Here is an 18,213-nt window from a genome sequence, read left to right on the forward strand (position 1 = left end):
AGGAGCAGCCCCTGTCCCAGGCCCGCCAGAGATCATTGACCAATGCGACCAATGCCATCTCCATGCTGTACCCGGGCCTGAAACCCGACTGAAACAGATCCAGGTAGACAGCTTCATCCAGGTACTGAGGAAGCTGACGTGCTACCACACTCTCGACAACCTTTGCTACAAAGCGAAGGTTGGAGACCAGATGATAGTTGGCTAAAGAAGCTGGGTCCAGGGAAGGCTTCTTAAGGAGGGGCCTCACCACCACCTCCTTCAAGGCAGTGGGAAAGAACCCCTCTCTCAATGAAGCTTGGTAATCGCCTGGAGCCAGCCTCGTGTCACCTCCCGGGAAGCCGAAACTAACCAAGAGGGACATGGGTCCAGCACACAAGTGGCAGCACTGAGTCTCCCTATAATCCTGTCCATGCCTTCGGGGGTCACAGGGTCAAACCCATCCCAGATTGTCTCCTCAAGATTCATCCCCGTCGGCTCGCCCGAATCTACCCAGTCAGAGTCAAAGCCTGTCCGGATCTCAGCAATTTTATCCTGCAGATACTGAACAAATTCTTCAGCCCTACCCTGCAAGGGGTCTTCCCCAGTTCCTTGGTTAAGTAAGGAGCAGGTCACCCTAAACAGGGCGGCTGGGCGGTTATCTGTGGATGCGATAATAGCGGAAAAATATTGCTGTTTTGCCGCTTCTATCGCCACTAAGTAGGATTTAATATGAATTCTTATTAGTGTTCAATCAGATTCGTACCGGCTGGCCCTCCAGCCACTTTCTAGGCGTCTTTTCCGGCGTTTCATCTCCTGGAGCTCCTCGGTAAACCAGGGAGCCACCTGGGATTGACACCGGGTCAGAGGCCACAAAGGCACAACGCGATCCAAGGCCCCAGCGGCAGCCCTATCCCAGGCTTCCACTAGGGCCTCGGTCGAGTTGTGAGCAAGGGATTCAGGAAAAGTCCCAAGCTCCATCAGGAACCTTTTGGGGTCCATCAGATGCCTAGGGCGGAACCATCTAGTCGGTTCCGACTCCCTGCGGTGAGGGGTAGCGGTATGGAAGTCAAGCCTGATGAGGAAATGATCAGACCATGACAAGGGTTGAATAGAAATATCCCCTAAATCTAGATCATTCATCCACTGCCCAGAGACAAAAATCAGGTCGAGCGTGTGTCCCCCATTATGGGTGGGGTCTTGAATTAACTGAGTTAGGTCTATAGCTGTCATGGAAGCCATGAACTCCCGAGCTGACTCGGATGTCTCGCCAATGGAAGGCAGATTGAAATCCCCCAGGACCATGAGCCTGGGGAAATCAACCGCCAATCCAGCTAAAACATTCAGCAGCTCCGGCAGGGCTGATGAAACGTAGCAGGGAGACAGGTACGTAACAAAAAGGCCCACCTGAGCTCCAAGGCCCCACTTCACAAAGAGGGACTCACACCCACCTATCTGAGGCACAGTGACCTCCTGAGGTCTGAGACTTTCCCTAATAACCACCGCCGCCACCCCACCCCTGCCCTGGGCTCTCGGCTGGTGAAACGCCCGGAAGCCTGGTGGGCATAGTTCGCTAAGGGGCACACCCCCCTCATGGCCCAACCAGATCTCCGTAATGCACGCCAGATCCGCTCTACCCTCTTGTATGAGGTCGTAAATGAGGGGAGCCTTATGTACCATGGACCTGGCATTAAGCGACACCAGCCAGAGACCAGGGTCTGTAATCCCGAGCACCCGGGGGTGCGAGAAGGGCGATGAGGGTTGGAACATGCGATCGCTGTTAAACAGCAAACCCGCGTCCTCCGAACATCATTTGGCCCTTGGCCCCCACCATATCTGCCTCTCCCACAAACAGTAGAGATGGTGAATCCCCCAATGAAATGGCTTAATGTCTCCCCCAGAATCCCAACCCTTCCTAGCCCTACCAACCCACACCCATTAGTTAGCTCTGGCCTGTCCCTGGCAGACTGCCCCCCAAGCCTGTCTGAGCCATCCGAATCAACCCCCCCCCTTAAAATTTGGTTTAAAAGCCACTGTAAAAAACCCTTAAGAAGTCTCTTCTTCGCATGCCACCTCTCGGGATCCCAAGATCCGTCATTAAGGAAGCATCTTGATAGGTCAGAAGGCCATCCCCGGGAAAGGGGGAGTTCCCGGAGGGAATAAAGTTCTGTCGCAGTATAACGTAGAGGAGAGTGTGGCATCAACCAAACGGGATGACATCATGGGGAGATGGAACGAGATGACATGTTCATGGGGGGGGGGCAGCCGGCAGTGTTCAAGAGGGTAGCAGGAAGCTATGTCCATCATAAAAATAGTCGGTGTTGGGGATCATATGTAAGGGTAACGGACAGCTGTCCAAAATCGCAGCAGATGCTAGCTTGCGAGGTGGTGAAGCGGCCAGTGATGGCGGCAATGAGGACAGCGGCGGCATCGGTGGCTGTTCCAACTCCGACTCCAATAGCTAAGCTCTGCCCACGCCAACCGCACTCACATCCATCGCCAGGGCCGCACTCAGTTGACCCAGTCCATAATATCACAGGAGGGGGGGCCAAATGGCCAAATGGCCAAATGGCCAAATGGCACAGTACGGTGGCCCAGGCAACGGCAGTAATACTGGGGGGGCACAATGAAGGACCCCCCCCACTCCAACCGCGTCCACGCCAACTCCCAAAGCCATCTTCTGCTGGCGTTAATATCCATGCCAGCTGCCTCAGCCCCTCCCCGCTAATTTAATTTATTATGTTCATAAGCAAGGAGGAGGGGGGGAGCAACCGGGATAACACCACGGCGTGGGGAGCAGCAGCTGTAGAGACCCCAGACCGGGCGTCCCACCGCCACCGCCAACCATACCCATGCCGGCTGCAGAGACCCCAGGCCGGGCGTCCCGCCCCAGCTGCTGACCACACCCATGCTGGCAGCCGCCGATGTTGTCCATTCTCCTTTCACCGCTAACTGCCCCATTTCACTCACGATAGTCCGGCTATAAGGCAGGACATCGCAGCTCAAGGGTATCCCCGAGGTCCCAGGAAGTTCTCATAACTGGACCTGGAACCAACGATGGAATAGGGTACCCCTGCAAGCCCCAAGAAGGACAATCATCTCCCCGAAGCTCTCCTCAAACGCGACAGGACACCATCTTGGGCATGCGTAATAATCAAGACAGACTGGGCCTGTCTCATCCAGTGACGTTGCCCGTCACTCTGCAAAGGACTCCACCATCAAGCAAATTTTGAACTGGGTGTGGAGGGGGTGGCCCAAGGGGCCTGTTGGGGCTGATTTCAAAATGTATTTTGCCAAATTCGATGAGTTATCGGTTGCAAATGGCTGTTTTCTGTAGGGGGACCAGGTCGTTGTTCCACCCAAACTGCACATTGCAGTATTAGAGGCTTTACACGTAGGCCACCCTGGAATTATCAGGATGAAGTCTTTGGCTAGGAGTTACGTGGCCTAACATGGACAGGGAGATTGAAGAATGGGTGGCGACCTGCACACTGTGTCAGGAGTCCAGACCAGATCCCCCAGAGGCACCCGCTAAGGAGTGGGAGCGACCTCAAGCACCATGGTCTAGGGTGTACATTGACTTTGTTGGTCCAGTTCATGGCCAGACATTTCTCGCAGTTGTGGACGCCTACTCGAAATGGTTAGAGGTAGTCCTGATGACCTCCACTGTGGCAGAAGCGGTCATCAAGGTGCTACAGAGACTTTTCTCCACACACAGCCTGCCCGACGTCTTGGTCTCTGACAACGGGCCCCAATTCACTGCCATGCAATTTGAGACCTTCCTAGCAGCTCAGGGAATCAGGCATGCCCTGGTTGCGCCATTCCATCTGGCCTCCAGTGGTCAGGCAGAGAGAATGGTGAGATCTGCAAAAGAGGCCCTCTCTAAGATGGGCCCGGGAGATTGGCAAACATGGGTTGACCACTATTTGCTAATTCAGCACATCACACCCAGTACCACTACAGGGAGAAGCCCCTCCGAGCTTCTCATGGGTCACTGGCTAAGGTCCCACTTAGACCGGCTACACCCCAATTATTCTGCCTCATCGCCCCCAGACTCCACAAGCAAGATTCGGACTTTTAGCGTAGGGGATTTGGTATACACCCACAACTATGCCAGAGGAACTCTGTGGATTCCTGCCACAATGATAGGCATGACTGGCCCTCGCTCTTACTCCTAGAGCTCGAGGACGGTAGGAATTGGAGGAGGCATATTGACCAACTCCGTGGCCACCTCTCCAACTCCACTCTTAGACAACTAGAGGTAACTCCTACATGAGTTAGCCAAAGCTCTACCCAAACAGAGCAAACACTCACTCCTTCCACGGCCATCTCAAGCCCGAGGGTACCGGGAAACTTATCTGGTTTTGTTGCAGGCCTGCAGCGAGCTCCGAGCGAACTGGCTCTAGAAGCTCCAGCCACGGCCTGTGAAAGGTTCCAGGAGCTTCTACCAAGCGGAGCTGCAGAGCAAACAGGTCTGTCTGACCTGTCCAAGGAAACCTTTCCTACTGAACTGCACAGGTCAGGCAAAGCGACCCTAAAGCCCGCCTACCTGCGTGACTATGTAACTAGTAGGATTGTTCCATCCAAGAAGGGAGGTGTGTTAGATACTTGCTCTAACTACAGTAGTTTCCACCAAGGTCCTCTGTTCCGGTGGGAACAGAGGTTTAATCCTATTGATCAAAGGGTCTGACAGCTCCCTATAAAAGGGCTGCTGTCAGACTCAACCTTCGCTGGATTGTTCTCACTTGTTGTACTTAATAAAGAGCTGTTGTTACCGTTAAGCCTGTGTGTGCCTATCCATTACCCAATCTAACACTTTGAGTTCCATGGGACTTTTTGGGTTGAATTGATGCAGTCCCAAGGCATACTTAGGATTGGTTTACATACTACTTAATCAGTGGTAGGTTTCAATTTTTTTTAGGTCCTCTTCTGTAGGTGTGGCCTGCTTTGTGGGAGTGGCTTGCCAGCCATGTGACTGGGTGGGAGTGGCTTGCCAGCCATGTGACTGGGTGGGTATGGCCAATTTGTAAAATGTGGTAAAATTCACTTAACAACGCTCTTGCTTAGCAACCAAAATGTTGGCTCAGAAACTCTGGCATTTGAAGCACATAAATCTTAAAGCTGTCAAGTTACAAGACCCCTGCACCCCTAACCCTTTAGAAAAAAAACCCAGGGGTGTTCAAACTTGACAGCTTTAAGACTTGTGGACTTCAACTCCCAGAATTCCTCTTCTCGCTCTTCATCTTGATGATGTGCGGATGGACAGGGGGAGGGAGCTGGAACCGGTTCTAAACGGCACTGTAGATTTGTGGAACCTCTTCTATAAAAGAGGTTAGAACTGGCAGGAATCCACCCCTGTACTTAATCCAAGAAAATAGTTCAAGGTTATTTTACAACTGCAGAAGAGACTGACTGTCTGGCAGATCCACTGCCTGAGTTACTTTGGATTGGTAAAGCAGGGATTCTTGTTTCTATATCAATAGAATTCAGTTATGGAAAGTTTGGTTATGCTAGAGCTAATAGGAGAAATCAAGCCATGTGCACCGGTATGTCTATTCATTCATAGTAAGTCAGTAAGTCACATATGACCACTTCTCATGCCTTTTAACTAGTGCCATTTAAAAGGGTGCAATGCAAAAGGCATGCTGATTCTTATTCCCAGCTTATGAGTTCCTTCTTGTCCCACGTCTTTGCAGTGTTTGATTTTACACATAGTGCAATAGTCATGCTTCTTCTACTCCCAGCATTTCCATGCCTCTTGGTAAGGACTGCTTGCCAATTCAACCTCTCATGTTGCCCCTGACCCTATCTACCCTTCAGGAACATGCAGGACATTTTCTCCCAATTACACCAAAGTTTTGGCATTGGGTCTCTCTGGACATGAGGAAAGTGAGCATGAGCTTGGCTCTGAGGGAGTATGGTGCTCCTGAAACCTGAGGGGGAGGGAGGGAGGGAGGGAGGGAGGGAGTGGAAAGGTTTTTCCAAATGACTTCATCCTGCGGAACTGTCATAGAGCTGTGTACTCCCAAAGCAAGCCTCCCCCTCATCAACAAGTTCTGCAAATCTTTCTTCTATTACAGAATACCTTCTTGAATTATTAAGCCTTGGTTCCCAATACCTGAAATAATGATTTTGTTTTTCAGGGAAAAGAAGCTTGAAATGAATATGAAGTCAAAATTTCTTAGAAGAACTGATTCTGAATACTCTCTGCTTATACACCTTTTGCACACTGATGCTTTCTAGTATAATGATTATAGGTGTTTGATGGTGAATATACAAGTGTATGTACTCTGACAATAAAAGATAATATTAATTAATACTAATACAATATTAGTATTGAAGCGCTTATGAAATTGCGTATTCTTTTACATAATAGTATAAACCTACATAAATCTGCATACATGCTACATAAATATATTATGATACCCAGGTTCTTGGGAAAAACATGATGCATATCAAGGTCAATGCCAACTAAAAAACTGGCAGCTGTGACTTCACATTGTTCTCAACAGATTATAGTGATGATGATGATGATGATGATGATGATGATGATGATGATAATAATAATAATAATAATAATAATAATAATAATAATAATAATAATAATAATAATAATAAACAACTGTCAATGAGAAAGACAAAAAAAAAGTCTCAATGGTCGATGTGGCCATACCTGGAGATAGCAGAACAGTATAGAAAGAAATTCACAAAGTACAAAGATGTGCAAATGGAAGTATAATAATGGCAAAAGAGAGCAAAGATAGTACCTAATTAATAGGCACCCTGGGTGCAATCCCAAAACATCTTGAGCATCTCTTGAACACTATTGACATTGATGAAATCATCTCAGTCAATTATAAAAAGCAGTTTACAGTTAGACTTGAAGAGTTCACAGTTTACATCCTGCAACCATCGAACAACATCTGTCTATCCCAGGTCTTTGGAAAGGACTTGATAGGTGGAACAAAAATGCCAGGTCCTCTCTAAATATCTGGCTGACTCTGAAAAGAACCATAATAATAATGAAGAAGAAGAGGAGGAGGAGGAAATACAGCCTAACGTTTACTGTACTTTCACAATTCCTTAATGATGTAAAAGTACTTGATACTCTGCAAAATCAAAGATAATTTAAAAAAAATATTTGGGCTGCTCTAAAGGCATTAAGAAGACATGTATCTATAAAGACCAACTTTCTCCTTGAGAGAGAGAGACCCCCAAATAAAGTTATGGCTTTTCATGAGCTCATTAGATTGTAATTTGAAGTGTTAAGTTGCTTTAATGTCCATCCAAGTTAAAGATTGCTACACAATGCTGTAGATTTAGAACTTACAAACTTTCTTTTCATCTTCAAATAGTGAGTTAATTAAATTAGCAGTCCATACTATTGCCAGGAAGTACAGAAATAAAAGAGCATTTTAAAAAAATTAATGTCACTAGTGTGGATTCCAGTAATACATAAATATCCCATGAGGGCAAAGGGGCGGATAAGAAGAAGAGGTATTCAGTATTGGAATGTTGTAGCAGTGACTCTGCAAGACTAATTTAGCTCTAGCACCATCCCCCAGAAATGAGCTCTCCTAAAACTATATAAGCCACCTAAGCAGGGACAAAACACTAGACAGAATTGAGATTTACAGATCTTGTTTTATTTCAAACAGATCTTTACAACAAAAAGATGCACGGCAAGAGTGTGATTCTCCACAGCTCCGGCACACTGTCTGCAGCTGAACTGGCCTGCCGGGTGTCTGAGAAGGATGCGGCCCGGAAGGAATCATTCAATGCTGAATGGAAAGACTTGTCACTCACCTCAAGGCCTGAAGAAGGGTAAGTGCTTGCCTTTGATTAGGCAAAGGTTGCATTAGACTTGATCAAAAATGATTTATTCCAGTAGATGGGTGGGGAGAGATTCCCCAGTTCTTTTCTGAAACTTGGAGGATAGACTGCTGGGACTCCTAATACCATGTCTACACAAAGTGAAATTGTGATACATTCATTTAAGAAATCAAACATAATCAGATCTTGGACATACTACATGCATTGGGAGATGGAGAACAGCTGGGTTTTTCAAGAGGTTGATGTATTTCTTTCATCGGAAAGCAACAACTTAGCATGGGGTTGAATCAAAGTGTTTCTGAGGTTATGATTATGTATAGCACCAGATATATGCCTATTGTATGTTACGTATAAAGACAGAAGAGACAGAAAGGGAAAGGCACACCCAAAGGATGGACATAAATATGAATCTCCATATGCTCTAACCTTGTGTTTAGATTATGGCATCTTAGATGAATAGGTATGTGACATTAAATCAAGGCATCAGTGACATACCATTGAAAAAGGTGACTTGGGTTGAAAGGAGAACGATGTGTTCATGGTTATTGCAGCCAGGATTTTTAAAAGTAGATTTTCCTGCTACTATTAAATTCATTTTAGTAGATGGATCATATACATTGACTGCTTTGCTGGTTCAAAGCCAGACTGAGTGTAGGCAAGCAGGCCATGATAGAGTTCATTGTCCTATGTTGTTTACAAAAATATGTCACCTCTGGCTGTAAGAGCAAATTTCTAGGCAAAGACCTACCTAGTCTTGCTTCTGTTTCACCTACACTGAATATTTTTTGAGAAGGGCAACACTGCTTCCTATTCTGGCAAGCATTGTAAGAAATAGTCATTGAAAGGACAATCTTCCATTTATCTGTCCAAACCACCTTAGACATATAAAGCCACCTAAATTGAAGCCACCCAACTTAGTGATAGTGAATGCCATCCTTGAATGATACATATACTAAGTTCAATTTCACATACGCTTAGCAACAAACATATATTTGAAGGCTTAGTATACTGTGTGAATATTATCATTGAATGAAAGGGACCTCCTTTGCTGAATTTCTCCAGTTTTCTGAGCATTTCAAGATCTACTGCCATGAGAGAGAATGGGAGAGCAACAAAATGTTCTTTCTACCCTTTTCTCTATATTTAGCATACAAAATATAATATATGATGTCGTTCTTTTTAAAACTGAATGTGCAATCTATACAGCCTTAACATGTTCTCCCTTTTAAAGAATGCTGATGACACTTTTTCACAATATTTGAAATGCATCATTATTATATCACAAATCTGTGAAAAGATTATAATATAATCTTCACCTCCTTCCCTAATTATACCAAGTATAGAAGAAACTTTCCTTCTTCCTTTCTTCCACACACATTAATCACATTGCCTGCATTATCATTTATATGAAGTTAGAATATTTATTAATCTGTTTTGGAGATAGTGTATCTCCCTTACATTGAACTGTATTTGCTATTGTGTTCTTCATTCACTTAAACTGGATAGATTTGGGGTGGGGGAGAGATCTTCAAAATTCCATTTGGAATTAACCACTTCCACTTTGTGGCTGCCACAGCTAAGAATTTGCAATCAGAATGTCCTTCATGAACTTCTTCAATCCTATAAAGCCCTACTTAGATGTTCTCTTCTCAACAAACTGCTATCACATGAAAGTAAAACTGGGCATGAGTCTCTTAGGCAAGCTCCTATATCTATTCTTTTTACTGGCTTTCTCAATTTGTGGAGCCTTGCTATGTGATTGACAACCATGGAAGATTAGGGCTCTAAAGGATGTACGAAGGGAACTTCCAAACAGAAATAAACTTCCTCCCAGCATAGATGTTATACAATGGGAAGCAGTGGGATGAAACTGAGTGATCAGAGTTTGCATGCTCTTATTGCACCAATACATTCTTCATTTTGGCAAACGGAACATGGACTTCAAACAAGCCAATTGAGAATATGATTTTGAATGGCAATATTCTTGATGGCTTCATTCTAGATGAACTCTGTTTCCCTGTTTCTGCTAGCAATGTATGTTATATGGTTGGTTCCAAGACAGAATTATTAAGATATTTTGTAGGGTGGATTTTTAATTCATACTGTGCTTACATCCATATAGCTGCTCTCACTCTGAGGTGGACAGTCAGCACAAAGAAACTTACCACCAACAACAGGAGGCTTGGGCCATAATTCAGCGATCACCATGGGGCATCCTCCGTCTAGGTCTGCTGGGTGAGCCTCTGGTCTCTTACCATCTGCCTTATCAGCGAGCTCTGCCTTTGCCCATCTTCACACCAGTCAAACTAAGCACCAAGGCTGAACGGGAGCTGACACCAACTCCATCAGAGTCAGTGGAGTCTCTGCCAGTCACAGGCGTCTGCCCTGACAAGACACCTGTGTTTGAGATCACCAAAGAGTTGCCCCTTGTTGTCCAGCCCACCTGCCCCGACTTCAAAAAAGCTGGCCTGCGCCGTTCACTGTCCCGCTCCATGTCTCAGGAGGCCCAGAGAGGCTGAGGCAACTCAACAACTCTCCTATTTGGAACTGGTTTGGGCCAAAGTGCCTATTGCTGCATGAGGACAATCTGAAGAGGCCCAGATCTATAGAAAAGACTTTGTAGGATTGAACTTTGGATGGCCTTCTTTTTCTAGGAGTAGGGATGGGAGGGGGGGGGGAAGGTTGTGGGATGTCTTTGTGTATATATAATTAGATGTACAATGTTACATATTTCTATGACCAGTGCTTATTTTTATTTCTTCTTTTGTTTAACGTTTTAACTGGAGTCAGGAAGGTCTACATGAGTAAAGGAGAAAAAGAAAAACAGTCCCCCACCCCCCTTGTGCAAGGTGATTGACATAATTGCCTAAAATTACAGTGAAAAATGAATTTGTAGATAAAAATGGCTGATCAAAATGATAAGAATGGCAGTTTCTGAGTTTAGCAAGTGAGAGATATGCAGGAGTTATACTTGAGTTCAGGAAAATGGTGCTTAGAGGTGTAGCTAGTGAAAGAATTTGGAGGGAATTTTTAGCCTTCTTGGTCCTGTTCCAGAAGGGAACTATGTAGTGTTTAGGATAGGAACTATCTTCTAGGATTCTATTCCAATATTCCTTCCCTAATTCTGTGACGTAGGATAGGAGACATCCATGGTAATGTCTCAGTCAGTGAACATATGCCATGAAAGATGAAGAGTAAGTACACCTCGAGAAAGTGATGAATGAAGGTTGAATTAAGAAGTTTAGAGAAAGGATAGGAAATGGATTTAATTTATAAAGAACAGATTTGGTCTTTCACTCCTTGTCCCTTCCATGTATAAGTAGTTGAGGAGGAAAAAAGATTCTACTGTGAATTTTTTCTAGTGCCTTCTATTTCTTGTCTTGCTTTCTTTTGAATAAAATGACACATGGATTTCTCTTGATTGTATTCTAAAGGATTAATGAAATAAAAAGAAAATGATGGAATGTGTATCTCTTTCACTTAGACACTTTTGTATCAGTCTAGTTCTACTCACCTGATAAGACAACAAATTGCCTTCATATTCATTGGGTACATTTTTGAACATAAACCTCCATTAGATGCATTTAAGAGGCAAGTTGCTTTGAATAGTGAGATGAGCTGCATATAAATTTAATAAACAAATAATAAATCTGTTGCATGGCTAAAGAAAGACACCGTAAAGCTGCATGCTAATGCATGCTACCTTACAGGAAGAGTGTTTTTAATACAACAGCACACCTTAGAGAGCGGTTCCTTTATTATTTTCAGAAATACAGAGCCAAATCAGGCAAGAGTTTTCACTTCCACTTCTATTGCTAGAGAAGGTGAGCTGAATTATGGTCATAAATTGAGGACTACCTGTAGTTTCAAAGAAGAGACTTGGGGTGTATCCTCCCTATTACAGCATGTGAGATAGGCAGATACTACTGTGAAAAGGTAATCCTGAAAGTATCCTGGTCCCATGGCATTCAAGGGTTTCTATGTGATAGCCAGCATCACGAATTGTATCCAGAAGTCTATGCAGGTAGCCCTCAACTTACAACCACAATTGGGACAAGGATTTCTGATGCTAAGCAATGTGGTTGTTAAGTGAGCCACACACAATTTTGCACCTTTTTTTAACCACAATTGTTAAGTAAATCACTGCAGTTGTTAAGTGAGTCATACAACTGTTAAGCAAACCCGGCTTCCCACACTGACTTTGTTTGTGGGAAGCCAGTTGAAAAAGTCACAAATGGCAATCACATGGCAACTGCAGTGTAAATGTGAATCCTTAATCCTATGAGCCTGAATTTTGATCATGTGAATCCAACTTCTGCTACTGATTTTACTTGTTGGACATCAGTTTGGAAGGTTGCAAATGGCAATCACAGAACCTCAGGAGATGGAGAGAGTCATAAATACATGTCAGTTGCAAACACCCAAATTTTGATCATGTGACTCTGAGATACTGCAAGAGTTGTAAGTGCGAGGACCAGTTATAAGTTGCTTGTTACAATGCTGTTGTAACTTGTATGCTAATCCAATAGTTGTAAATGAAGAACTACTTGTAGGAATCCAGTACAGTTTACAGAGTAGGGAAGTTTTATAATTGTAACAAGGATTGCCCATAAATATCTAAATTGTACCCAGTTGGTTGGAAGCCACCCAGTGTTGGTCGGAATATAGTGGCTGTATAAATGGACCAGTTATAGCTTCCAGATATCTTCAAGGGCAGCTCTATGTAGACTGCATTGGCATAATCCATCCAGAAAATGATTAAGGCATGAATGAACTTTAGCAGGGCCTCATTATCCAAGAACAATCATAATTGGTGCCCAGTTGCTTCCTGCTCTTCAAGCAGAAGTGATAAGTTCATTGTTCCCTGAATCTGAGGCAATAAGGCAATTCTATTCAGGATCAAATATGAAATTTCTTCAGTTCCAGGACCAATGGAGTCTAATACCCATAATCACTTGGATTTATTAAGGTTGTGTTAAAATCTATTCCTCATCCAGACCCCACAGCCTCCCTGAGACAAATAAAATAAAAAAACAGAGTACAATTAGTGGCCAACTTCAACTTTGTTTCTACATTAAAATATCCCAGTCTCTCTTACCTGCACCTCGAGTTAGAATTGGAAAAAGGTCTGTTTGAACTCTAAGTGAGCTATAACTAATCAGGGAAGATCAATCTCTCCCACTAGTTGCTTTCTAAAATGTTTGGATTGCAGCTTCAATCAGAAACATCTGTTACAGTTAGGCCACCATGTTGGTTAGGGATTATGGAAGCTATAGAGGTTGTCATTAATTTGGGGAAGAGTGGTGTAGGTAATACTGAGCTACATAGAGCAGAATCTATTCATAACACTACCTAATAAAGAGATCATTATATTATTCCGGCTAGGGAGAATAGACCAAGGGCCCATGTTTATCACTGTATCTGCATGACGTGGGCAGGGGGAGTTCTATGCAAAACACTGAAGTATATTGGGATTTGGCAATGAGAGATATACCATAACAGCTGTGAAGACCACTAGTGAAGGGGGGAGGGGTGAAAGCAGAAAAACAAGATGTTAGTGTAACCTGGTAAATAATTATTGTTTTCTATAATAGTCACTCTCACAAGTTAGGGGGCCAGTTCAATTTTGTCCTGCTAGTTTGCCTTTTCTATTAAGCTTCAACCCCAAACAAATCCTTGCAAATAATAATTGCTGGACAGATTGAATTGCAACAGCTAGACTTCAAAATAACTGGGAGATACAGATTCACCTGTGCTTGCTTGTGTGTAGTTCAAAGCTACTAGGAAGGGGATGATTTGGCTGCTGGGAAGGTGGGCGAGATCTAAGGGAAGGAGGAGGAAGGGACAGCTAATCCAGACTTGGGACTTGTTCATGATACCAAAGCAAGGCCAAGGAACCTGGCAACCATTCAAGGTATGAAGTGATTAGTTATATAATTTAAGAGGGCAAAGCTCCAAGGTCTCCTTCCGACAACTCAACAAGGAAGACAGCGTGACCTGGCATGCTCAAAGCCAACATTTTTAGTACTATTAATAGTTTTGAAGAGGAACAGGGTAGACTCAAAGCAAAAACAGGACATTGTCCATTTAGGAACTTTCACCTAGAGTGGCTCTATTCTAATGGTGAAAATGAATGGTTGGCAGAGACAGAAACAGAATAAGAGATAGTAGAACAGGCTAAGAGGCAGGGGTAAATTGCCAGTGCCTGTACACCTCCCTTGCCAAACTTTCTCTCATACCCATTTTAAAAGGGGAAGAAGCCCTTGAACTGACCTCAGTTAGGCCATCCATGCAGATTCTTGGAAGTGTTATGGAATTGGTTTGCCATTGTCATTGAAGATTTTTCTTTTTACTTTCCAGTCCAGTTATTGATTCTGAAATTATCAGACATCTCCCCTGTCCCAGGATTGACCTCATTTAGTCTCCAATGTCAGCCAAGGTCAGCTGGGTCATACTACTGATTGAACCTGCTCTTTAATTTTAGATTGTCTTTAAAATTCCAGTTCTGCTTTAACCTGCCTTTTGAGATCCCTCATTCCTGCACTATACAACTGCTAAGACACATCCTCCACTGGACATGTCAAAGAAGGCACTTGCAATAACTTATTTCCTACATTAATCAATGGAAAGAGAGGCAATATGGGGAGTTTTCACCCAGAGAATTCAATTAACATTAAGTGCCAATATTTCATGAAAGTCCACAGAGGTAAGGGGAAAACTCTTTGTGAAAATCTTCACAAATCCTATGTGAAACTTCCCATTTTTTCTTAAAAATAAATAAAAACTGCTTTGCTTTATTTTAAACATGCAATGGCAATCCTTGTAAGGATTTGAGATGTGAAAGGCATGTGCTCAATAGAGTTCTGTTCTTTTACTATTGGTTATATTCACATTGTACCATAAACCATAGCTAATAAATCACAATGTCTCTGTGTTAAATATGAATCAAATTTGTATGCCTCCAATTCAGTGGTGGGTTTCAAAATTTTTTAGAACCTCTTCTGTAGGTGTAGCCTGCTTTGTGGGAGTGGCTTGCTGGCCATGTAACTGGGTGGGAGTGGCTTGGCAGTCATGTGACTGGGTGGGCGTGGCCAACTTGTAAAATGTGGTGAAACTCACTTAACAACGCTCATGCTTAGCAACCAACATGTTGGCTCAGGAACTCTGGCATTGAAGTGTGCAAGTCTTAAAGCTGTCAAGTTACAAGACCCTTGCACCCCTAACCCTTTAGAAAAAAAAACCCAGGGGTGTTCGAACTTTACAGCTTTAAGACTTGTGGACTTCAACTCCCTGAATTCCTTCTCCAGTCATGTTGGCTCAGGAACTCTGGCATTGAAGTGTGCAAGTCTTAAAGCTGTCAAGTTACAAGACTCTTGCACCCGTAACCTTTTAGAAAAAAACCCCAGGGATGTTCAAACTTGACAGCTTTAAGACTTTAGAGTTTAGATAGGACTCTTAGAGGCGGGAGGGCTGATTGGTGAGCCAGCCAATCAGTGAGCGGTGGGTGGGGCAAGCATGGTGTGGATGGGCAGGGGGAGGGAGCTAGAACCGGTTCTAAATGGCACGGTAGATTTAGAACTGGCAGGAAACCACCCCTGCTCCAATTTCACTGTAAACATAGTGGCTGATGGCTTGCTAAGCCAAAACTGCACAAGTCATATTCATAGCTTAAAATAATAACTGGATTCACACAGCGCAGTGAGTTTAATTACTATGGTTTCTAAGCAAAGTCTGGGGATGTTGCAAGAAGATAGACATTGAATAGCTTAGTCTACTAATACTTACAAAGCTCTGTTATTTTCAACAACGGTAGGAGCTTTGGTTTATAAATGGATTCTTTTAAAATCCTCAATTTTGGGGAACCTACATCTTTAGCTTGTCAGAGACATGGAATGCAACTCACTCATTCTACTATTTTTCTGCATCAGACTTTGTGCATTAGTTTCATAATGAAGGAAGCCCTGCAACCCACAGGAACGCAGTCCAGACAGGATATGTTTTTATAACATTGGCGAGATGGACACTTCACACGTCACTGGGTTCATCCCTGCTATCATCTTGGCCATTTGACCATTAGTTATAACAAAGAGCCATATATGTCGATATCAATATACACAGTGCTGATAGCATGAATCTTTATCAATATTGTCCCTTGCCATCAACCACTCTCTCCCTTCTTGCACCAAAAGATGCTGCTGGTATCCTGCGTTTGAAAGGGGATTCAATGTTTTCTTTTACCCCTCTTTAAATGGACTTCGACTTTAAAAATAGAAGAGGACTTGGCGAGGGATCATCCACATGTGATTTGCTGGAGAGGCAACTAGGGCGTGTGGTGTTTGGATCCCAGGATAAGTCAGGGCGGTGGGGGAGTGGCAGTTCCCAACCACAACAGAAAACACTATAAAAAGTGAATGCAGAAAGTTTAACCCGCCTCCTGCCCCAATCCACAGCCTTATAAGCAACAACGTTTTGTAGTTATTTTTAAAAACCCATCTCTGCCTAATTGAACCAGTTCCCAACATATCAGCACAGATCTTCCAATGTGACCAGAGATATGGTGAGCAAAGAAAGCACAAGGCTCCAGCAGAAAACCACTCCAGCCACATATTTTAACTCATCCCTGTGCTCCATTATATCCACAGGGGGAGAAAAAAGGCTTTAAATAATCAGGGTGTTGAAAACCAGGCCATCTAAAGAAAGATTATACACTTGGAAATGTTGTTGATATGTTAGTGTGCATGCCAGTTTCTAATGAACAATTCCATATAGGGCCACAATTCAGGCTGTTTCAATATACTGAATAATAGGATCTAAATTCAGAGTGTCTTTAGTTGATAGGTGAGTAGATAGAAACCCTGAGCTGGCCCTGCAGGCTGACTTTAAAATCAATGGAGGTGGAACTGACTTGAATGGGACACCACAAGGAAATCATAAGCCTGTAAAGTAGGCTTGGAAGTTGAAAAAACTTTCTGGAATAAAGAGGTGGAAACCTTTTGATATTGTTGTTAAGAAAAGTATAGGTATGTATCCATTTAGACACAAGCAATTGACCTTGACATAAGAGAGTATTCTTATTTAGTTAGTTACTTTTATCAACAGAAACATCAACAAGCCTTTATATACTGAATACAAAATATGTAATGGGAGATGCACAGTATTAATACATGGGATACCTTGTTGTCCTTACAGTTTCAAGATACAATTTCATAAGCTCTAGCAATGTCCATTTGCCAGAGATAGTTGTCAGCTTCTATAACTGGAAAAAAACCCCAAAAGAATGAGAGTGGATTTCTGGGGCAAGCAACAAAAAGCAAAGGATTTCTAATAATTTCAGCAAAAAAAAAATTAAACAAAAACAAAATTAAGGGATGTTCCATGCACATCACAAAGTAATGGGATTAACAATGTTTGCAGTGCTGATGGTTTCAAAGAAGACTGGCCAAATTAATCAAGGTTAAGTTTGCCCATGGTTATTACAATACTTATGTAAGATAGCAGGAGCACTATTGCATCCATTTGTTCCTTGTGGACTTTCCATTGGCATCCTGGAAATGAAACACAGATTGTCAATCTAGTAAAACTCTTTCTATGCTCTATATGCTTAGCACGTCTGAATAATGATGCCATTAAACCAGCAAGTTTACTATTGTACTGAGGACTTCTCACTTTTTGTGAGCGGCCTCTGTATGCAGACTTTCCAGGTAATTCCTGCCTGGACAACCAAGTAACCCCTTCCACATATTTAACATATTAGCAGATTGAATGTTTGGGTTTCTAAAAGTTACACTGCTTGAACTTTTAACATCTTGGCTTGAACGCATATGCACATAGCTAAGTGTACGTAACCGTCCAACTTTGCAGACAGAATCACATTTCACAAAGCAAATGCAAGCTTCAGATCTCAGCTGCCTTGTAGCACTGATGTCTGGGTGGGGTACAATATGAGGGTTAACAAGTGGAAGGATATCTCACTTTTCTCACATCTGCTGATCCTTTCTTTCTGAAATCCCATGCTGGGGAAAAATGGAATATTACAGGTTTAGGAGCACTTTGTGGTGAAAATGCATAGTTTTGCTTCCAAGTATTATAATGCTTACCACTGTTGGCTTCGTTATGCCACAACTTTGATGTTTACCCCTAATCTTTTAAGTAGGATAACAACATGAATAAGTCTATTATTCTGGGAATGAAATGGGGATACTTTCAACTATAATTTACCCAAATCTCATTTTTGCACTAGGCTAATTGTAGTTTTTCTCTCAAGCTTTCCAATTCTCTGGGCAGAAAAGAAATACCTGGGCCTGTCTCACAGGATGCTTCCATCCAATCACATAATTTCCTTCCAGATCATCCTTAAAAATAACATTCTGCTAGAAGATATTTCCGGCGTCAGTATGTTATGCA

At 43.2% G+C, this 18,213-nt stretch overlaps 1 protein-coding gene across 1 annotated transcript; it reads left to right on the top strand.

The window, feature by feature from the left end:
- The first annotated feature begins 7,569 nt into the window (after positions 1 to 7,569).
- On the top strand, positions 7,570 to 11,277 carry TCAP (titin-cap). The gene is made up of 2 exons (XM_081933801.1): positions 7,570 to 7,800; positions 9,932 to 11,277. Exons 1-2 carry the CDS (start codon positions 7,652 to 7,654, stop codon positions 10,326 to 10,328), a joined length of 546 nt encoding a protein of 181 aa, XP_081789927.1. The 5' UTR covers positions 7,570 to 7,651; the 3' UTR covers positions 10,329 to 11,277.
- The last annotated feature ends 6,936 nt before the right edge of the window (positions 11,278 to 18,213 follow it).

The sequence above is a fragment of the Natrix helvetica genome (assembly GCF_964273705.1).
Source record: "Natrix helvetica genome assembly, chromosome: Z".
Classification (NCBI taxonomy): Eukaryota; Metazoa; Chordata; class Lepidosauria; order Squamata; family Natricidae; genus Natrix; species Natrix helvetica.